Here is a 23,550-nt window from a genome sequence, read left to right as displayed (position 1 = left end):
GAATGTAATTGTCAGTCTTCCTTCCCAGACACCTCATTACCATGTCTGACCAGCACTCTTGTAACACAGACTGAAACTCTAACCAATACCCAAAACAGTAGCATGGATGAACAATCTGTCTGAGTAGTCTTGGAATGAGCCAAACAGTTCAATATGTTCTGTGGGAGCTGGGATCTGTATTTCAGATGTTCCCATGTCTGCCCATCTAATGAGACCATTGTGTGTTTTGCACAATCTGTCAGTACAAAAGCCAAAGGAAGAAAGTTTATTAAAATATCCTAACAAAATCATAGGCCGAGTATTTGTAGTTAATGGAATTATCAACTACAGGTTTAGACAGGAAAATAATATTCAAATACATCACATTAGCTGTATTTTCCCTATCTATTCTAACAGTAAAGAACAAAGTCTTATCACAAGTCTCTTCACAAGGGCTTAGTTACCACTTCAGTGTTTCCAGTTATATCAGAAATAAGATCCACACTCCAAACTTTGAAGTAAACTATCAGGCATCTCAGCTTTTTCCTTCTCTCCTGTAACGATGATTTAGAGCAACCACCAATATAGATTCCAAGTTTATACTTGTGAACCAGGGCCACCACACTACCTTCCAGTGAGATTTCCTGCCCAAGATAAATGAGCCAGGGTGACCACATCTATTCAGTGTGGCTTCCAAACCAATATAAAGCACCAGAGTACTAAAGTAATGTGAACATGCAACTTTACAGTGCGCTTTCCAATCCCCAGTAATCCAAGGATCCATTAAACTTCATACATAAATTACTTTAGAATGGGATATGTTGGTAGATATTTCTTCAAATTCTATGGAACCTGGAAGAACACTTTTCTCACGGTGCCTCATGAAATGCTTTGCACCCTTAAATGTGATGAAGGCAAAATTATTATAATTGTAGTATTTAATACTATTTATAAGGCAGAAAACGTGCAGTGGAGGAAATATGAAAAATGAAACGTGCAATAACTTTATTATTAAATGTGTCCAAATAATTATTTTTACAATTGTGTGAAGGAAGATAAAAAGTAACTTAAAAGAACTTGCCAAAATCTATTCTTAGAGATCCTAACTTGGCCTTTCTTAGGAGCTTTGTTCTCTGCTTTTTTAACTCCACAGCCCCTCTCTTGATTCCTCTTTGATGGCTTGAAAGTAAAGTTGACTGATCCCTTGACTGACCATTCTGATGGGATCACTCTCCTGTCATTCTTTGCCACTCTCTGTCCTGTCTTCCAAACAGCTTCCTTATTCCCTGGAGAAGATTAAAAGACCTAACCAAGATTTTCAAAAATGGTTTCCTAAAGTTAAACTCCTAAATAAGTGGCTTGATTTTTCAAAAGAGAATATGAGTACTCAGAAGTTCTCATTCATTTTTGAAAATCAGGCCTCTTCTTAGAGAACCTGGCAATAGGTGCTTAACTTTAGGCTTTCATTTTTTTTAAATCATGTCCTCTTTCTTTAGATACCTGTCTGTTAAAGGGACAGAACTTCAGTATATCCAGAAAAGGCAAGTAAACCTGAGTGTAATTTCCTGAATGCTCAGGATGATCAGACCTGGCTTGTTGATCCCATAACATGGGACTGAGTTACCATATGATACTAAGAATTCTAATGTTTTAGCTTATGATAGTGCTCCCAATTGTTAAGGGAGTTCTGCTACCTTTGTTTCCAGTATTGCACATGCAATACGCTACATAAATCCAAGCCTTGCATAATTTAAGACTTCTTCAGACTCCCCCTCTTTAGGTCAAAACAATGATGGAGTAGTTGTTGAAAACTGTTAACACTTCTTGAGCCAAGTGACCCATGCAGAAGGTGTTTTCAGCCCAATTTATTATTTCTTAGAACTTCTTGTTATTGAGACAAAATTATACAGGGGAAAAAATTACAAAAATATCTCAGTTACTTTAAGTATCAGTGCCAAGAAAGAAGAAAAGTTGTTTCAAAATTGATTAAGATAATTCCTAAATATCGTATATATTATATAATATATATATATATATATATATATATATTTAATATATAATTAAATATTCCTATAATAAAAATAATTGCTTATCTTATTTATTATCTCCAATATAGATTATTAGGGATTTTTCTTCTGGATATCAGGATTTATTAAAAATGAAAACTACTACACAATTTGACACAGCTGGTTCTGTTCACTCAAGAAAGACTCGAATAATGCAGGTGTTGAAATGTACAGGCAGAGCGATGCAGCTTGAATTGTGTGTGGTCCCACACTAAACAGCCCCTCACTTTCACAAGCACCAAATAGTCCTTCACAATTAAGACCATAAAGTAGCAAATAAATGTGGAGGTTTTTTTCCAGCCTTTCTCTCTCCTGGTTTGCTTTTAATTTTGGAAATTCTAAGTGTTTGTTTGCTTATCTCCCATCTTTTCTAGATATCTTGTTTAGGTATCACTACAAATGAAAGGATGAATGCAAGACGATACAAGCACTTTAAAGTCACAACAACATCTATTGAAAGCCCATTCAAGTAAGTTTATAAAAATGTGTAAAACGCTATTTCTCGTTTGGATAGCCAAACCACAAATGAACTTCACAACTGAATGCAACAGAACTGAGCTGAATGCTGAAAACTGTCTTCCATATGCTGATAGGATCCCAAAATTTCAGATTTTAAAAGCTGAATTTGAACAGCTATTTTTACCATAAGCCAATGTATCTGATTATGGAAAGTGACTTATAATTACTATTAATATTTCTAAATGAATCCAGCCATTGATGATTTAACATAAAAATTTTTTTTGCTCCCTGGAGGGTAATAGTCTTTCTCTTGGTAAAGAAATGGAAAGCACCTTCCTTGTAGGGGATGCTGCTACTTCACTAAGCTAGTTTTTGTGCTAGTAAAAGGACTTGCCTTCAACATTTCTTCTCAGGTCCCACCATGCAAAAGAAATTAGCAAGTGAGACTAGTAACATGACTTCTTATGGTCATGACCTTTGCGGCTGTGCTGCAGCTTTAGAATCGGATTTCTTTTTGTCTGGGGAACACAAGGCTGTGCCCAGAGCAGATGCAATGCATTGCTTTCCTCAGTGATTTCAAATTCCACATCCTGTAGCCATTTCTATCAGCTTAGGAGCTTTTAGAATATTTGCTTCTTAAAATCATGAAACAAGTGTTTGAACTGACTAAATAAGCACTGCCTACAAGATGGAGCAAAGGTGTCAACCATGGTTTGTTTACTTAATGTCCTTTCAGGAATTCAGATATTCTCGTTGTTACTTCTGATCTTTCTAGTCTACATCCTGTTACCTAAGTTTTGATTTCCAGAAAATCAAGGCCTTTGATTTCCAGAAACTTTCTGATGAAAAATAAATTTCCTTCCTGAGATTTTTGTACATATTAGAGACTGTAAAACTTTAAGAAATTGACCATGAGCTCTATGATTTAACAGCTGCTGGACTTGGAAGCTATCGCTCTTGTCTAGGTCCACAGAGATGTGTATACTCTATATTTTGTAGTGTTCAGGGGTTCACACTGATCTTTGAACCACCACATAATCTGAAGACCAGTATTAATTATATTGAAGGTGACCCTGGGAGGACAATCACTTCATATTCATGTCTGGCACTTCTTAATGGTGCAACGATTCCTTTTGGATAGGGGACTTACAAAGTTATCCATGCCTTTGCCACTTCCAGAATGGTATGCTCCAGTACACTCTGTGTGGGACTAGCTTTCAAGACCATTCTGAAACTTCAGATAGCGTAAAATAGGATCCCAAAATTTCAGTATTTAAACGCTGAATTTGAACAGCTATTTTTACCATAAGCCAATGTATCTGATTATGGAAAGTGAATTACAATTACTATTAATATTTCTAAATGAATCCAGCCATTGATGATTTAACATAAAATTTTTTTTTGCTCCCTGGAGGGTAATAGTCTTTCTCTTGGTAAAGAAATGGAAAGCACCTTCCTTGTAGGGGATGCTGCTACTTCACTAAGCTAGGCCTCCCAGTTAGCAGTGTTTGTGGCATAGAATATATTACATCTGTGCACTGCAGATTACCTTGGCTTCCAGTTCATCACTGGGTGGAGTTCAAGGTGTTGATTTTTGTCTATAAATCTCTAGATAAAAAGAAAAGGAGTACTTGTGGCACCTTAGAGACTAACAAATTTATTTGAGCATAAGCTTTCGTGAGCTACAGCTCACTTCATCATGCTCAAATAAATTTGTTAGTCTCTAAGGTGCCACAAGTACTCCTTTTCTTTTTGTGAATACAGACTAACACGGCTGCTACTCTGAAATCTCTAGATAGTTTGTGTCTTAGCTATCCTAAATACCACTTCTTCTCATGCTCCGTACTTTGGAAGCTCTTGTTCTCATATTTCCCTAAATTTCAATTTTATTTGTGATCTTAGTGGATTGCACTCATCTCTGAACTTTGCTTTCCTGTTGGTTCAACAGAGTATGACCTTCAGGATGCATTGTAATGCCTGTTATATTGGTTCACACTATTGCCTGTGGGGTAGAGATTGGTTCATGGTTCAGGGATTTCTCTTGAGCTGATTCAGTTTTGTTATTTTTGGGTTCATGTAATTTTACAGTCTATGCTTAGAAGTTGTAATATTCACATATTATAAAATGGAAAAAATAAAATAGCATTATCTGAAATTAAAGGCGGGATAGTGCTGCAATTGTTTTTATTTAATGTTCTGTTGTTGCTATTGTTTGCTTTGTCTATCAAATATATTCTAGTAAGTCTTTATTTCCCTCTCATTTTTTCTTAACTTTAAGATAGGATGATGTCCAGTGGTTGTTATATAACCCCGGCATACTTGGGGAATGGCTGATTTAAGGTTAAAGAGTCAGTTGTGTTCTCAGAGATTCGGCGTCCACTTTGGGTTTTCTACATTTGGGGAACTTTTTGGAGAGCAAGCAGACATGGTAAATTTGGAGATAGACAAACTTGTACTATGCTAAGTGAATTGTGATGTTACTTACTAACATATGTCGTCTTGTTTGGTTGTTTTTTTTAGCCATGGATGTCTAAGGAATATTATAGACTTCTTTGAATTCAGATGCTGTGGTCTTTTTCGTCCTGTTATTGTGGACTGGACAAGGCAGTATACAATAGAATATGACCAAACTTCAGGAGCAGGCTACCAACTAGTGTAGCACCACCTTCGTCCTGTGAGCATACCATATCTGAGTGGTGCCTGAAAATTTCTCTCTCTCGAATCCACATCCTTTGAACCGTAGCATGCTATGTGTAGGGCTAACGATGAATCTTATGATACCTTCTCTTTATCAGAGTTTTATTAACGAAGGTAAAAATGGACAGAATAAACTGCCAACCCTGATAAGGAAGAGGAGGAAGATCAAAAAGGGATTTTAACCATTCTTAACATGAGAATTATTCACAACATATTCACTGCATTTGTTGTTGGATTTTTTTATTTAACACCTTTTACAAAGGAGCATGAGATTATTAAAGTATTGACATACCTAGTCATGTTGTGCTGAACAGAAATATTAATTTCCCAATTTGAATAATTCCATTGGAGCAAGAATCTGGAGTCTAAAACTAAATTTCACAATGCAGTCAGACTTCATTAAGATTGCTGCATTTAAGTTCCTGTAATGTGATTTTATATTGATTTTCTATAGTATTATGTACATGGGAAAATGTGCATTTCAATACTGTGATTAAAATCATGTGGTTTTATTGGGGATCCACTGTAATGTGTTAAGCTTCGGAAGCAGGGCACATGAGGATAATATAATGTTCGCAAATAAGTGTTACCTATATTTTATGGCTATCAGCAGTTATGACCATCTGTTTCCGGTACAGTGAAATACTTGTAATGACCTTGTTTCGAGGTTGTATAGTCTGAAAATAAACGGTTGCACAAGTAAGCAGGGCTTTAACTTCGACAGAAGAGCTTTACTTAAGTGCATGATATACCTTTTAAAAATAGACCACAATATATACTATATGATATTCAGCAAAAAATAAAACAGAATGTAATTTGATATCTTTGAACAAATGATATAAACCATTTAATACTAAGAGTGATTCAGTATAATATATTGCATAGTGACTGGAAAGGTTTGAAGAGAAGTTGCATAGGGGTACCAAAGATGTGAATGCAAAATCTTAGTAATGGAAAAGAAAGGTTTATAACAGTTTTAAATTCCATGTGATTGCAAAACAAATCGTGAAAACTGACTAACACTCATTTTGTTAGCATATAAAATGATTGAATCCAAGCTTAAGTAAAGTGTGATCTCTGTTAATAGCACATATGAATGGAAAATCTAATAGGACATTCTGAAGATGGTATGTCAGCAAGTGGAAATCACCCTTGAGATTTTTTTTTCTGTTAAGTTCTCACACTGCAAATATGTTTGAAAGGTAAGGAATGATCTGAAATCTCATTCCAAATGGGCTTTTTGTTTTTGAATGTGATGCACTGATTTTCTGTTATGGCGTTTTCCTATATTCATGGTGAATTATTCACTGTTTCCTTAACTATTGTTTACAGAGAGACTGAGACTTGGATTAGTTCTCTTTTAAGTGCTGTAGCAACCTAGTGGTTCGAGAAATCTGTGAAGGGAGTTTTCAGAGGGGACCTGGAAGCAGTTGATAGAGACCACTGTAAAGAATGTGTATCTGTATATAAATAATTTATCAAATAGTTTTCTCTTTGTGAGTGCGTGTTAGTATATTTAAAGTTGCTCATTTCATTTTATCAACCAAAAAGTGTAGGAAGATATCTAATGAGCTTTTAGTGATGTTCAATATTGCTGTTAATAGGCGTTATACCCTGCAAATTCACTGCATGTTTGATGCTTGGCAAAATTAGCATTCTCTGTAATATGCAGATTACAAGTATAAAAGCAATCTAGTGGTATTCCCACCCCTTGCCTTAGTAAGAGGAGCAGTGAAACTGTAAATAGGTGGTGATCAGTATTTGCAAGTAGACATTTTTTTCTTTAGCTGTTTCTTTGATCACAAGACACTCACATAGTTTGCAAGTACCAGATATCAAGATTTACAGAAATGTAACGTTAGTGTACTTGAATGTTTAATACTGAGGGAAAAATCAACATTATCTTTTATATAATATTTGGGAGGAATTGGTTACAGGGTGGCAAGAGGTTTGTGCCATTTTGTCAGAATTTAGAATTATAACAATTATTCTGTTAACATGAACAAAAACAAATGACACCATTATTCATCGTTTTAATTTCTAAATGGGAAAAAAAGCAGGAATAAGCTTTCAAAATTTCATTACTTATTTTACAATGAAAGGTAATGTTCTGCACCTCCAGGAAAAACTTTTTTCCCATTTCTATTTGGGGTTGGCTGACATAAAGAACTTCAATCAATGGAAAGTTTTTAGTAAATACATTTCATAGCACCAGTCATCTAATGTGTAAAGTACATTATTATTTTAGTTGTCCAATTAACTAACAAAGTCTGTGTACCAGAATGTTTGCAAAACAAGGGTGGACTTTGGTGGTAATGTGAGGTTAATTTTGCAGTTTTTAATTGAGCATAGCTCCCTAGTGGGAGTTTTGCTTCATTCACAGTTTGGCCAATAGAAAATATAATAGGTTTAGAATCAACTTACAAATGTCCTGGATTTAGGGCATATAAATAATTCTAATACAAAGAGTTAATTGTCTTGAGGAATACTGAGACCTATGACCTGAAACCATCAGAATGGGAAAAGCCATCTTTGCAGCCTTTTTCTGTCAAGTAAACTATTAAACTTACAATTTGCTTATTACAGCAAAACTACATCACTTCCAAAACTTCATGAAGCTGATCTAGACTGAAATCAGATCAGATTTATCTCATCTAGGTTGAGTAAATGGAAATTTTGTCTCAGCCCTAAACATGTGCTGTTTCTTTGCAGGTTTCTATGTTCTTTGGTGTCCATCAGATTTTCTTTTTGAAAATTAATATGCATAAAACAGCATCATTACATTTTAAGCTTATGGATACATTGTTTTGTATTTTCTTTATTTATAACTGTGCCAAGTATCATTTTACTACCGTCAGGATCTTGATGTATTACATGGTGAACAAAAATCTGTAAAATGTTTAATAAATTAGCTCTCCTTACATAAATTAAATCTGTGAAATTTTTGTAAGTTATTAATCAAATAAATATTGACTCTTACTTTCAGTGTTTGTCTTGACTTTTTGTGTCACACTGAGTTTATTCAATAAGCTGTCTAGCTCCATCAGCAATATGGGAGAACAGTTGTCTCATGACAGGGTCTAAATGAACTTATTGTGCAGCACAAGACATTTCCAGATGTTGTTTTGTCCAATGTAATTCTGAAGAGAGGATAATATAATTGTTTTCTACAGTGTTTTGAAGAAAAAAATAGCAATATCATAATACTGTAATACCTTATATTTACTTTTGTAGCACCTTTCCAAAAAGATTCCCAAGTGTTTTACAGATAGCATGAGCCAAATTCTGTGCTAACATAAACGTTGGCACACCTCTCTTTTCATTGGTGGGGTTGCATCAAGTAAATCTGCTCTGTGTTTTAAAATAAATACTTTCCACCAATGAATTGTACCATTCTCTGAAGTGGAATATGCTGGCAACACACCATTCCTGTTTTTAGGAAAAACTGGGTTCCTTTCTTTTAATAATTAAATTTTGCAGAGACGGAAAGCAAATTAGAAACTTCCCCTGCTTTTGCTTCACCTATAATAAAGACTGGAAACAACTTTAAGGGCATCTTTGCTTCAGCCTCACTGGTAGATACAATAACTTGTTTCCATTCCTGATGTCAGATTCTGAGAAGACACAGAAGTTAGTGGCAGTCTGAGTCTCTTCTCACATCAGTTCTTCTCACATCTCTTCTCACATCCACTGGACCTGATTCTTGTGCATATTGGGGCAACTTTGTGCCACTCTGCTAGCACAAACATGCCCTAAAGCCAGCTTAGCCAGCCACCGGAATTTAAGTGCAAAGTTGAGTAGCAAATTAAACACACCCCTGGCTCCTGAATGTGAGGACATGGAGGAGAGAAACGGGTATGCCCAGACTTCCTTATGCTTGCCAAATCCTGGACTTTCAGAATAGTTCCTTGAGGCTCCTGACAGACAAATTAAATTTGCCCAAGATGTTGTCATTTATATCAGGGACCAAACTAATGCTGGGATGGACCTTGGGATCAGCACAGTGCAAAGGTAGCTTATGACCACAGCCAAGCATTTGACACACTGACTGAAATTAGTCCTGATTTATACTAATCTGAGATGAGAATTGGATCGTGATGTCAATTGATCAAAAATAAAATAGAAGGGATAAATTAGTGTAACTTGCACTAATCAGATATTTTAGCAAATGGGCAATATAAATGTAATTTACACTCTGCAGCAGCAAAAACAAGGTGTGAAACAGAGGTTGGACCATGCTGTATCTTCCATCCTCCTGTTCCTGGTACACCTTTATTCCAGCCAGCCTGCATGTGTTACACATGTGTAGCATACCCCAGGCTGGATTAGACCCCTTAGAACTGCACATGGAAGGGACCCTCTCTGCATTGATCTCCCCATCCCACAGGGAAGAAAGGTAAAGGGACAGCATCTCCAAGGCAATGCTCTCCCGCTTTTCCTTGGACCTGTTAGGAGAAGAATGGGTTGGCTGAGGCTGGGGCCAGAGCCTGCCTTGTGGTCACGGAGGAGGAAGTGTATTGTCCTTGTACTAGCTCTATGAAGATCAGGGAGGAAAGATAATGACCCTTCCCATCAGAGGGCACTCTTGTGGAAAGTCACATTTTAAAAAGGGGATAGGCGGTGGGTAGTTCTGAGACAGCTGCCAGCAATGAGAATTGCTGGGGAGAGGGTGGCTTTTGAGGGCTTTCAGGTTGATTCCTAGACCTGTCATTTAAGATAAACCCTACCCTCCACAAACTCCCTATGGAATGTCTACAGTTTGGAATCTCCCAGGGGCTGCTTTCCCATTAGCCCACCTAATGTCAAATTAGTCCTAGTTACACAAGTATAATTCACAATCGTTTTCTGAGCAGTTTACACCACTGATTGCCACCGAGGATATGTCCACCCTGCAGCTGGGAGTGAGTCTCCCAGGCCAGGTAGACAGACTCTTGCTAGTGGGGCTCAGCTAACATGCTAAAAATAGCAATGTGAACCTTGCAGTTCAGGTGGCTGCTTGGACCTGCTGGGTGTGGTCTCAGATGGCTAGTCCAGGTCTCTGTTGGAGCCGCAATGTCCAGTCTGCTATTTTTGACACGCTAGCTCGAGCCTTGGTAGCACAAGTGTGTCTACCTGGGCTGGGAGGCTTACTTCAGCTGCAGTGTAGACATAACCCTAGAAACTTTAGATTCATAGATACTAAGTCAGAAGGGACCATTCTGATCATCTAGTCCGACCTCCTGAACAACGCAGGCCACAGAATCTAACCCACTCACTCCTGCGAAAAACCTCTCACCTATGTCTGAGCTATTGAAGTTCTCAAATCGTGGTTTAAAGACTTCAAGGAGCAGAGAAGCCTCCCTCAAGTGACCCGTGCCCCATGCTACAGAGGAAGACGAAAAACCTCCAGGGCCTCTCCAATCTGCGCTGGAGGAAAATTCCTTCCTGACCCCAAATATGGCGATCAGCTAAACCCTGAGCGTATGGGCAAGATTCACCAGCCAGATACTACACAAAATTCTTTCCTGGGCAACTCAGATCCCACTCCATCTAACATCCCATCACAGGCCATTAGGCCTATTTACCCTGAATATTTAAAGATCAATTAATTACCAGAATCATGTTATCCCATCACACCATCTCCTCCATAAACTTATCGAGTTTAATCTTAAAGCCAGATAGATCTTTTGCCCCCACTACTTCCCTTGGAAGGCTATTCCAAAACTTCACTCCTCCGATGGTTAGAAACCTTTGTCTAATTTCAAGTCTAAACTTCCCAATAACCAGTTTATATCCATCTGTTCTTGTGTCCACATTGGTACTGAGCTTAAATAATTCCTTTCCCTCTCCGGTATTTATCCCTCTAATATATTTATAGAAAGTAATCATATCTCCCCTCAGCCTTCTTTTAGTTAGGCTAAACAAGCCAAACTCCTTGAGTCTCCTTTCATAAGACAAGTTTTCCATTCCTCGGATCATCCTAAGTAGCCCTTCTCTGTACCTGTTCCAGTTTGAATTCATCCTTCTTAAACATGGGAGACCAGAACTGTGCACAGTATTCCAGGTGAGGTCTCACCAGTGCCTTGTATAACGGTACTAAAACCTCCTTATCTCTACTGGAAATACCTCTCCTGATGCATCCCAAGACCGTATTAACTTTCTTCACGGCCATTTCACATTGGCGGCTCATAGTCATCTATGATCAACCAATACTCCAAGGTCCTTCTCCTCTTCCGTTACTTCTAATTGATGCGTCTCCAGCTTATAACGAAAATTCTTGTTGTTAATCCCTAAATGCATAACCTTACACTTCTCACTATTAAATTTCATCCTATTACTATTACTCCAGTTTACAAGGTCATCCAGATCCTCCTGTATGATATCCTGGTCCTTCTCTAAATTGGCAATACCTTCCAGCTTTGTATCATCTGCAGACTTTATTAGCACACTCCCACTTTTTGTGCTGAGGTCAGTAATAAAAAGATTAAATAAGATTGGTCCCAAAACTGATCCTTGAGGAACTCCACTGGTAACCTCCCTCCAGCCTGACAGTTCACCTTTCAGTAAGACTCGTTGCAGTCTCCCCTTTAACCAATTCCTTATCCACCTTTCAATTTTCATACTGATCCCCATCTTTTCCAATTTAACTAATAATTCCCCATGTGGCAAGGTATCAAACACCTTACTGAAATCTAGGTAAATAAAAAGAAAAGGAGTACTTGTGGCACCTTAGAGACTAACAAATTTATTAGAGCATAAGCTTTCGTGAGCTACAGCTCACTTCATCGGATGCATTTGGTGGAAAAAACAGAGGAGAGATTTATATACACACACACACAGAGAACATGAAACAATGGGTTTATCATACACACTGTAAGGAGAGTGATCACTTAAGATAAGCCATCACCAACAGCAGGGGGGGGAAAGGAGGAAAACCTTTCATGGTGACAAGCAGGTAGGCTAATTCCAGCAGTTAACAAGAATATCAGAGGAACAGTGGGGGGTGGGGTGGGAGGGAGAAATACCATGGGGAAATAGTTTTACTTTGTGTAATGACTCATCCATTCCCAGTCTCTATTCAAGCCTAAGTTAATTGTATCCAGTTTGCAAATTAATTCCAATTCAGCAGTCTCTCGTTGGAGTCTGTTTTTGAAGCTTTTTTGTTGAAGGATAGCCACTCTTAGGTCTGTGATCGAGTGACCAGAGAGATTGAAGTGTTCTCCAACTGGTTTTTGAATGTTATAATTCTTGACGTCTGATTTGTGTCCATTCATTCTTTTACGTAGAGACTGTCCAGTTTGGCCAATGTACATGGCAGAGGGGCATTGCTGGCACATGATGGCATATATCACATTGGTAGATGCGCAGGTGAACGAGCCTCTGATAGTGTGGCTGATGTGATTAGGCTATTTCACATTTGGTGACAATGTATACCTTCAAATCAGCGGCACTGCGATGGGTACCCGCATGGCCCCACAGTATGCCAACATTTTTATGGCTGACTTAGAACAACGCTTCCTCAGCTCTCGTTCCCTAATGCCCCTACTCTACTTGCGCTACATTGATGACATCTTCATCATCTGGACCCATGGAAAAGAAGCTCTTGAGGAATTCCACCATGATTTCAACAATTTCCATCCCACCATCAACCTCAGCCTGGACCAGTCCACACAAGAGATCCACTTCCTGGACACTACGGTGCTAATAAGCGGTGGTCACATAAACACCACCCTATATCGGAAACCTACTGACCGCTATTCCTACCTACATGCCTCTAGCTTTCATCCAGATCATACCACTCGATCCATTGTCTACAGCCAAGCGCTACGATATAACCGCATTTGCTCCAACCCCTCAGACAGAGACAAACACCTACAAGATCTCTATCATGCATTCCTACAACTACAGTACCCACCTGCTGAAGTGAAGAAACAGATTGACAGACCAGAAGAGTACCCAGAAGTCACCTACTACAGGACAGGCCCAACAAAGAAAACAACAGAACGCCACTAGCCATCACCTTCAGCCCCCAACTAAAACCCCTCCAACGCATCATCAAGGATCTACAACCTATCCTGAAGGACGAGCCATCGCTCTCTGAGATCTTGGGAGACAGACCAGTCCTTGCTTACAGACAGCCCCCCAATCTGAAGCAAATACTCACCAGCAACCACACACCACACAACAGAACCACTAACCCAGGAACCTATCCTTGCAACAAAGCCCGTTGCCAACTCTGTCCACATATCTATTCAGGGGATACCATCATAGGGCCTAATCACATCAGCCACACTATCAGAGGCTCGTTCATCTGCGCATCTACCAATGTGATATATGCCATCATGTGCCAGCAATGCCCCTCTGCCATGTACATTGGCCAAACTGGACAGTCTCTACGTAAAAGAATGAATGGACACAAATCAGACGTCAAGAATTATAACATTCAAAAACCAGTTGGAGAACACTTCAATCTCTCTGGTCACTTGATCACAGACCTAAGAGTGGCTATCCTTCAACAAAAAAGCTTCAAAAACAGACTCCAACGAGAGACTGCTGAATTGGAATTAATTTGCAAACTGGATACAATTAACTTAGGCTTGAATAGAGACTGGGAATGGATGAGTCATTACACAAAGTAAAACTATTTCCCCATGGTATTTCTCCCTCCCACCCCACCCCCCACTGTTCCTCTGATATTCTTGTTAACTGCTGGAATTAGCCTACCTGCTTGTCACCATGAAAGGTTTTCCTCCTTCCCCCCCCCTGCTGTTGGTGATGGCTTATCTTAAGTGATCACTCTCCTTACAGTGTGTATGATAAACCCATTGTTTCATGTTCTCTGTGTGTGTATATATAAATCTCTCCTCTGTTTTTTCCACCAAATGCATCCGATGAAGTGAGCTGTAGCTCACGAAAGCTTATGCTCTAATAAATTTGTTAGTCTCTAAGGTGCCACAAGTACTCCTTTTCTTTTTGCGAATACAGACTAACACGGCTGCTACTCTGAAACCTAGGTAAATAAGATCCACTGCGTTTCCTTTGTCTAAAAAATCTGTTATTTTCTCAAAGAAGGAGATCAGGTTGGTTTGGCACGATCTACCTTTTGTAAAACCATGTTGTATTTTGTCCCATTTACCATTGACTTCAATGTCCTTAACGAATTTCTCCTTCAAAATTTTTTCCAAGACCTTGCATACTACAGATGTCAAACTAACAGGCCTGTAGTTACCCGGATCACTTTTTTCCCCTTTCTTAAAAATTGGAACTCTGTTAGCAATTCTCCAATCATACTGTACAACCCCTGAGTTTACAGATTCATTAAAAATTCTTGCTAATGGGCTTGCAATTTCGGGTGCCAATTCCTTTAATATTCTTGGATGAAGATTATCTGGGTCCCCGATTTAGTCCCATTAAGCTGTTTGAGTTTCACTTAAACCTCAGATATGGTAATATCTACCTCCATATCCTCATTCCCATTTGTCATGCTACCATTATCCCTAAGATCCTCTTTAGCCTTATTAAAGACTGAGGCAAAGTATTTGTTTAGATATTGGGCCATGCCTAGATTATCCTTGACCGCCACTCCATCCTCAGTGTTTAGCAGTCCCGGTTCAGTCTTTGTTTTCTTCTTATTTATATGGCTATAGAACCTTTTACTATTGGTTTTAATTCCCTTTGCAAGGTTCAACTCTACTTGACTTTTAGCCTGTCTCACTTTATCCCTACATGTTCTGACCTCAGTAAGGTAGCTTTCCTTGCTGATCGCTCCCATCTTCCACTCCCTGTATGCTTTCTGCTTTTTCTTAATCACCTCTCTGAGATGCTTGCTCATCCAGCTTGGTCTACAACTCCTGCCTATGAATTTTTTCCCTTTTCTTGGGATGCAGGCTTCCAATAGCTTCTGCAGCTTTGATTTAAAGAAATCCCAGGCCTCCCCTGCCTTTAGATCCATAAGTTCTTCAGTCCAATCCACTTCCCTAACTAATTTCCTTAATTTTTGAAACTCAGCTCTTTTGAAATCAAAAACCCTAGTTGCAGATTTATTTTTGTTAATCCTTCTGTTCAGTTTGAACTAAATTAGCTCATGATCACTTGAACCAAGATTATCCCCTACAACCAATTCTTCTGTGAGGTGCTCACTACTCACCAAAACCAAATCTAAAGTGGCATCCCATCTAGTCGGTTCAGCAACTACTTGATGAAGGAATCCATCAGCTATCGCATCTAGGAAAATCTGAGCCCTATTATTATTACTAGCACTGGTCCTCCAGTCTATATCTGGGAAGTTAGTCACCCATGATCACACAGTTTCCATTAGTATTTACTTTATTAAAAACATTAAAAAAGGCTCTATCCATATCCAAATTAGATCCCGGCAGTCTGTAGCACACCCCAAGCACTATCCCAATGGAGGCTCTAATAGTTTTCTTCCCCAATATAATTTTTGCCCAGACGGACTCTGTCTGATCCATTCCATCACTTCTTATTTCTTTACATTCTACCTCATAATTGATATACAATGCTACTCTACCACCTTTACCTTTATTTCGGTCTTTCCTAAACAGCACATACCCTTCAATACCTGTAGTCCAGTCATGACTACTATTCCACCATGTTTCTGTTATCTCTATAATATCTGGTTTCACTTCCTGCACCAGTAACTCTAGTTCCTCCATTTTGTTACCTAGGCTCCTCCCATTGGTGTACAAACATCTTAATTTTTGCTGTTTGGCCTCGCTCACATTTTGTACCCTATTAGGCACGGTCATTCTACAACCAGTGTAACCTATTAGACTGGAATCCACACTGCCCTTCCTCCTCATATACATTCTCCTACCCACGGCTGTATCCTTTCTTACTTCGTTTTCTTCCCTCTCAATGCTAAAATCCGGCATGGAGATTACCTAGACATCTCCCAACCATCTCCCCCAGATTCCTAGTTTAAAGCTCTCTTAATCAGTTGTGCCAGTCTCTATCCTAGAAGTCTATTTCCTTCCCTACTCAGATGAAGTCCATCCCGAGAGAACTGTCCTCTGTCTCTGAATGCCTCCTAGTGGCCATGCATCCCAAAGCCTTCCTTATAGCACCACTGCCTAAGCCGTCTGTTGATAGTCAGAATCTTATCACACCTTTGTTGCCCTTCTCTAGGAACAGGCAGAATCCCACTAAAGATTACCTCAGCCTCGATTTCCTTAAGCGTCTTCCCCAGCCTAGCATAGTCTCCCTTAATACTTTCCAACAAGAATCTAGACGTATCATTTGTTCCCACATGAAGGATAATTAGGGGATTCTTTCCCGCTCCCTTTAGGATCCTTTTCAACCTCAGGTCTACATCCCGTATCTTAGCACTTGGAAGACAGCACACCCTTCTATTCTCTGGATTAGCTCTGGTTACAGGCCTGTCTATTCTTCTCAGTAAAGAGTCCCCGATCACATAGACCTGCCTTTTCCTGGTGATGGTGCTCTTCTCCAGTCTATCCCCTGTTCCCTCTGGCTGCAAGTTCTTTCCACTCCTATTCTCTCTTGTAATCCTCTTCAACCCATCCTGTGTCCTCCTGGGGCTCATATTTGGGGTAGTCTCCACTGACTCTTCCCCTTTTCCTGTAGGACTAGCTGCTCTTCTCTTCTTCCCTGCCCTTCCACCTTCAGTGACTACCTGCTGAGCCCTTCTTCATTTTCCAACTCCAAACATGTTCTTGAGCTCTTTCTCCTTCACTAGCTCGTCTTTTCCTCTACCTGGTTCTTTTAGTCACGTGCTTCCACTGACCACTTTCCTCACCCAGTCTCCCCTCAGACTTCCTAACTCCAGGCTGAATTTAGTTCTTGGAATTAAATTACTTTAACTTTTGTCCTGTAATTATATCACCCAAACTCCTAAGTACTGTTAAGAGCCTTTTAGACCACAAACCGATGTCAAGTTAATTACTGCTCCTGGGTCTAAATTTTTCTTAATTTGCAGCAGTATAAATCCAGAGTAACTCCATTAAAGTAAATGGGGTTACTCCAGACGTAAGGTGTGGTGACAGAGCAGATTTTCATAAAAAGTTTTTGTTGCTGCTGAAACATTTGGAATAACTGTGAAAGAGGGATGAAGTCACTTCAATAATAGTCTAACTGTATTACGTTGAGAGGCATAATTTCAATCATTATGGTTATATTTTGCTTCCTTGCTTTTCTGTGGTTTAAATAACATAATGCCCTGGGGACTAGGAGCAAAATGGAGCCATGACTAATTATTGTGACTTGCCATAAGGCATGTCAAGAAAACCCCCAATTTTTGTGATGTAAATCACTTCTGATTTTCTTTCCAAGACTTAAAAGCAGTGTTATTTATGGTGAAGTGAACAATGCACAATATGTCAAAATGTGCAGCTGTAGACCAAGCATCCCCTAATTTTGCTGATGCTGTTGTCTGTGAATGTTTGTGTCTACTTACTGTAGCTACAACAAATAATGAAAATGAGTTGATAAGGACTCTTTGAATTACGCTCTGTTTAGTCTATATCAGATATGTTTAAGTATATTGTTTTGACTCTTTGTAGCGTACAGTGCAGCATCAGCATTTCAGCATGCACCTGAGAACGTGAAGGGCTTCACTCCATGTATAGGTGTAAAGAATTAATGTACAATTAATAAATGTAGCCTATGTACTCATGCCCTCTGGAATACAGATCATGTGGAGACCAAGAATTAATCCAACCTAGGAACAGTACTAATGGTTCCCCAGTCAAGTTCATGTTTAAAATAAATACACTCCTGGCAGAGGCAGCTTCATGGGTTTTCTGCTCAATGGAGCTATTTTATAGTGCAAGGTACTTACCATTCAGCCTGAAAAATCTATCTCACTTAGGTCTGCCAATGAGGTAAATTTCCCAAGTTGTTAATGTACCTTGAGAAACTAAGAATGATGCCCCAATTAACCTTTTGGGGCCATATCCTCAGTCATAATAAGGCTGCTTCATGTCACTCTAGTAGCACAAAGCAGCCATAAAGCAGATTGATCAGCTAAAGGAGGATCGCCAACCCCACTTCAAGTAGTTTTTAGTGTAGCTGGGCAAAGGCGGTATTAACATGCCCTGGCACTCCCCAGCTGTTGGATTGGCTCCTTATGAGAACTGGCAGCCAGGAGTTAAATTACAGCACGCCTAAGGCTGTCCACATTTATCTTGAGGACCAGATTGGTGCTTGGCCTGTCCCACGATTGGGGGTGTAAAGGACCTGTCTCCCATAGCACTGTGCATCTTGGGTACAGCCCAGGATGGGACTGTGGTCTGGTCTCAGTACTTTTTCTCTCTCTTGCAGGCAACCCTTGACGTACATTTACAAAGTATAATTGGTTGAATTCTGCCTTGCTGTATAAATTCAGGATTGGCAATACTGGCATTACGGAGGCTGCATGTGGGGCTGGCACAGAAAGTTGAAGAAAGAAGGGGAAATGTTTCTGACCTCTAAAGTTTTTCAGCAGGGTCCCCTACACCAGTCATATAGATCCCTGGTTTTCAGATTAGCAGTTTTGATTTCAGGCAGGGAGTGAGTTCTATTTTTTAGACAATTTTTCCCAAATTGCTTTTGGCATTTCAACTGAGCCAGCCTGAGAAATATGAAGGGCTTGTGTCATAAAATTGAAAAGGGCTGTCTCCATCTTATTCTCTAGAATAAGAGACAATGGTAGTGTGGAAGACTGAAAATATGAATGGTCATTACATGTAGAGACACTGGTGAAAGTTCCTTGATAAGATGTGATTGAGTGATGCCCTTTTAATATTTTGTCAGTAGCAGCAGAGGTCAATCAGTTTTTGGATGTGTGCACAAACAATGCAGGAACAACATGCCTATCTTCTCTATACTTTTAAAGAAGTTCCAGCATTAATGCTTGTTACCTTCTTCCCCATTCTACACAACTAGCCCTTCCCCAACCTTTGGGGCTGTCACATAGTTGATTTCAGAGCTGCAGGATTTCAAGGAATACATCCATTAACTGCCTCATCACTTTTTTTTTTTTTTTTTTTTTTATTAAAAGGAGGGGTTCTTGTTTGCAAGGCTTACTTGCCCACTTGGTCAGTTCAAGTCTAACCAGTTTATTAACCCATTTTCTGTTTTTCAAGCATTAGAACAAGACTCAAGTTTCAGAGTAGCAACCATGTTAGTCTGTATTCACAAAAAAGAAAAAGGAGTACTTGTGGCACCTTAGAGACCAACAAATATATTTGAGCTTAAGCTTTCGTGAGCTACAGCTCACTTCATCGGATGCATTCGGTGGAAAATACAGTGGGGAGATTTATATACACACACTCAGAACATGAAACAATGGGTTTTATCATACACACTGTAAGGAGAGTGATCATTTAAGAATAGGTCGGAATATGAACAAGAGGCTACTAGGCAGCTCTCTAACACCACTTTCTATAAGCCATTACCCTCTGATCCCACTGAGGGTTACCAAAAGAAACTACACCATTTGCTCAAGAAACTCCCTGAAAAAGCACAAGAACAAATCTGCACAGACACACCCCTGGAACCCCGAGCTGGGGTATTCTATCTGCTACCCAAGATCCATAAACCTGGAAATCCTGAAAGCCCCATCATCTCAGACCTTGGCACGCTGACAGCAGGATTGTCTGGCTACGTAGACTCCCTCCTCAGGCCCTACGCGACCAGCACTCCCAGCTATCTTCGAGACACCACTGACTTCCTGAGGGAACTACAATCCATCGGTGATCTTCCTGAAAACACCATCCTAGCCACTATGGATGTAGAAGCCCTCTACACCAACATTCCACACAAAGATGGACTACAAGCCATCCGGAACAGTATCCCCGATAATGTCACGGCTAACCTGGTGGCTGAACTTTGTGACTTTGTCCTCACCCATAACTATTTCACATTTGGGGACAATGTATACCTTCAAATCAACGGCACTGCGATGGGTACCTGCATGGCCCCACAGTATGCCAACATTTTTATGGCTGACTTAGAACAACGCTTCCTCAGCTCTCGTCCCCTAATGCCCCTACTCTACTTGCGCTACATTGATGACATCTTCATCATCTGGACCCATGGAAAAGAAGCTCTTGAGGAATTCCACCAGGATTTCAACAATTTCCATCCTACCATCAACCGCAGCCTGGACCAGTCCACACAAGAGATCCACTTCCTGGACACTACGGTGCTAATAAGCGATGGTCAAATAAACACCACCCTATATCGGAAACCTACTGACCGCTATTCCTACCAACATGCCTCTAGCTTTCATCCAGATCACATCACACGATCCATTGTCTACAGCCAAGCTCTATGATATAACTGCATTTGCTCCAACTCCTCAGACAGAAACAAACACCTACAAGATCTCTATCATGCATTCTTCCAACTACAATACCCACCTGCTGAAGTGAAGAAACAGATTGACAGAGCCAGAAAAGTACCCAGAAGTCACCTGCTACAGGACAGGCCCAACAAAGAAAAGAACAGAACGCCACTAGCCATCATCTTCAGCCCCCAACTAAAACCTCTCCAATGCATCATCAAGGATCTACAACCTATCCTGAAGGACGACCCATCACTCTCACAGATCTTGGGAGACAGGCCAGTCCTTGCTTACTGACAGCCCCCCAACCTGAAGCAAATACTCACCAGCAACCACACAACAGAACCACTAACCCAGGAACCTATCCTTGCAACAAAGCCCGTGGCCAACTCGGTCCACATATCTATTCAGGGGACACCATCATAGGGCCTAATCACATCAGCCACACTATCAGAGGCTTGTTCACCTGCACATCTACCAATGCGATATATGCCATCATTTGCCAGCAATGCCCCTCTGCCATGTACATTGGCCAAACTGGACAGTCTACGTAAAAGAATGAATGGACACAAATCAGACGTCAAGAATTATAACATTCAAAAACCAGTCGGAGAACACTTCAGTCTCTCCGGTCACACGATTATAGACCCGAGAGTGGCTATCCTTCAAACAAAAAAGCTTCAAAAACAGACTCCAACGAGAGACTGCTGAATTGGAATTAATTTGAAAACTGGATACAATTAACTTAGGCTTGAATAGAGACTGGGAGTGGATGGGTCATTACATAAAGTAAAACTATTTCCCCATGTTATTTCTCCCGCCACCCCACCCCCCACTGTTCCTCAGACGTTCTTGTTAACTGCTGGAAATGGCCCACCTTGATCACCACCACAAAAGGTTTTCCTCCTTCCTCCCGGTAATAGCTCATCTTAAGTGATCACTCTCCTTACAGTGTGTATGATAAAACCCATTGTTTCATGTTTTTTTTCCCCCGTCTCTCTCTCTCTCTCTGTGTGTGCGTGTGCAAATCTCCCCACTGTATTTTCCACCAAATGCATCTGATGAAGTGAACTGTAGCTCACGAAAGCTTATGCTCAAATAAATTTGTTAGTCTCTAAGGTGCCACAAGTACTCCTTTTCCTTTTTTAGAACAAGACTGCAGTGTTCTCCCAGGCATGTTTTAGAAGACTGCTAACAACAATTTGTTTCAACTTTAACTGTTAGTTTGTGCAGTTAGAGATAAAAAGGCATCTTTTAAAAAGTGGAAGTCAATTCCTAGTGAGGTAAATAGGAAGGAACATAAACACTGCCAAATTAAATGTAAAAATGTAATATGAAAAGCCAAAAAGGAGGTTGAAGAACAGCTAGCCAAAAACTCAAAAAGGTAACAAAATGTTTAAGTACATCAGAAGCAGGAAGCCTGCTAAACCACCAGTTCGTCCAGGGGTCCATCGAGATACAAAAGGAGCACATAAAGACGATAAAGTCATTGCAGAGAAACTAAATGAATTCTTAGCTTCAGTCTTCACGGCTTAGGGAGATTCCCAAACCTGAGCTGTCTTTTGTAGGTGACAAATCTGAGGAACTGTCACAGATTGAAGTGTCACTAGAGGAGGTTTTTGAATTAATTGAGAAACTTAACAGTAACAAGTCACCAGGACCAGATGGCATTCCCCCCAGAGTTCTGAAAGAACTCAAGGTTGATAACCTGTCCTATAAATCAGCTTCTGTACCCAATGACTGGAAGATAGCTAATGTAACACCAATATTTAAGAAGGGCTCTAGAGGTGATCCTGGCAATTACAGACCAGTAGTCTGTCAGCACTGAGCAAATTAGTTGAAACAATAGTAAAGAATAAAATTGTCAGACACATAGAAGAACATAAATTGTTGGGCAAAAGTCAACATAGTTTCTGTAAAGAGAAATGTCTTACTAATTGATTAGAGTTCTTTGAAGGGGTCAAACAAACATGTGGACAAGGCGGATCCAGTGGACATAGTGTACTTAAATTTTCAGAAAAGCTTTTGACAAGGTCCCTCACCAAAGGCTCATATGTAAATTAAGTTGTCATGGGATAAGAGGGAAGATCCTTTCATTGATTGAGAACTGGTTAAAAGACAGGGAATAAAGGGTAGGAATAAATGGCAAATTTTCAGAATGGAGAGGGGTAACTAGTGGTGTTCCCCAAGGGTCAGTCCGAGGACCAATCCTATTCAACTTATTCAAAAGTAATCTGGAGAAAGGAGTAAATAGTGAGGTGACAAAGTTTGCAGATGATTCTAAACTGCTCAAAATAGTCAAGACCAAAGCCAACTGAAGAGCTTCAAAAAGATCTCACAAAACTAAGGGATTGGGCAACAAAATGGCAAGTGAAATTTAATGAGGATAAATGTAAAGTAATGCACATTGTATGTATAGTTGGGGTTATTTTTTCCAATGTGATGGGGGCTAATTTAGCTACAACTAATCAGGAGAAAGATCTTGGAGTCATCATGGATAGTTCTCTGAAGAAGTCATGCAGTAGCAGTCAAAGCAAACAGGATGTTAGGAATCATTTAAAAAGGGATAGAGAATATCTTATTGCCCTTATATAAATCCATGATACGCCCACATCTTGAATACTGTGTACAGATGTGGTCTCATCTCAAAAAAATATATACCAGCATTAGAAAAGGTTCAGAAGAGGGCAACTAAAATGATTCAGGGTTTGGAATGGGTCCCATATGAGGAGAGATTAAAGAGGCTAGGAGTTTTCAGCTTGGAAAACAAGAGACTAAGGGGGGGATATGATAGAGGTATATAAAATCATGAGTGGTGTGGAGAAAGTGAATAAGGAAAAGTTATTTACTTGTTCCTATAATAGAAGAACTAGGGGCCACCAAATGAAGTTAGTGGGCAGCAGGTGTAAAACAAATAAAAGGAAGTTCTTCTTCACTCAGCGCACAGTCAACCTGTGGAATTCCTTGCCTGAGGACATTATGAAGACTAGGACCGTAAGAGGGTTTAAAAAAGAGAACTGGATAAATTCATGGAGGTTAAGTCCATTAATGGCTATTACCCAG

General features: G+C 39.8%; 1 protein-coding gene across 4 annotated transcripts in view; it reads left to right on the top strand.

Annotated features, from left to right (window-relative positions):
* The window catches only part of ZDHHC17 (zinc finger DHHC-type palmitoyltransferase 17), a 132,612-nt gene extending 124,432 nt beyond the window's left edge, over nucleotides 1-8,180 (top strand). For 2 of the 4 annotated variants that reach the window (XM_038386999.2, XM_043493007.1), the window contains exons 16-17: nucleotides 2,420-2,514; nucleotides 5,025-8,180. In XM_038386999.2, the coding sequence (XP_038242927.2) occupies nucleotides 2,420-2,514; nucleotides 5,025-5,163 (234 nt within the window). In that variant the 3' untranslated portion in view covers nucleotides 5,164-8,180. Of the gene's footprint in view, nucleotides 1-1,475; nucleotides 1,521-2,419; nucleotides 2,515-4,782; nucleotides 4,933-5,024 lie in introns of those variants that run through there. The other 2 variants (XR_006274484.1, XM_043493002.1) reach the window with 2 other exon arrangements.
* Nucleotides 8,181-23,550: the final 15,370 nt, after the last annotated feature.

Source organism: Dermochelys coriacea, chromosome 1 (genome assembly GCF_009764565.3).
Source record: "Dermochelys coriacea isolate rDerCor1 chromosome 1, rDerCor1.pri.v4, whole genome shotgun sequence".
In the NCBI taxonomy this organism is placed as follows: Eukaryota; Metazoa; Chordata; order Testudines; family Dermochelyidae; genus Dermochelys; species Dermochelys coriacea.
This window is presented reverse-complemented; position numbering and strand designations above follow the sequence as displayed.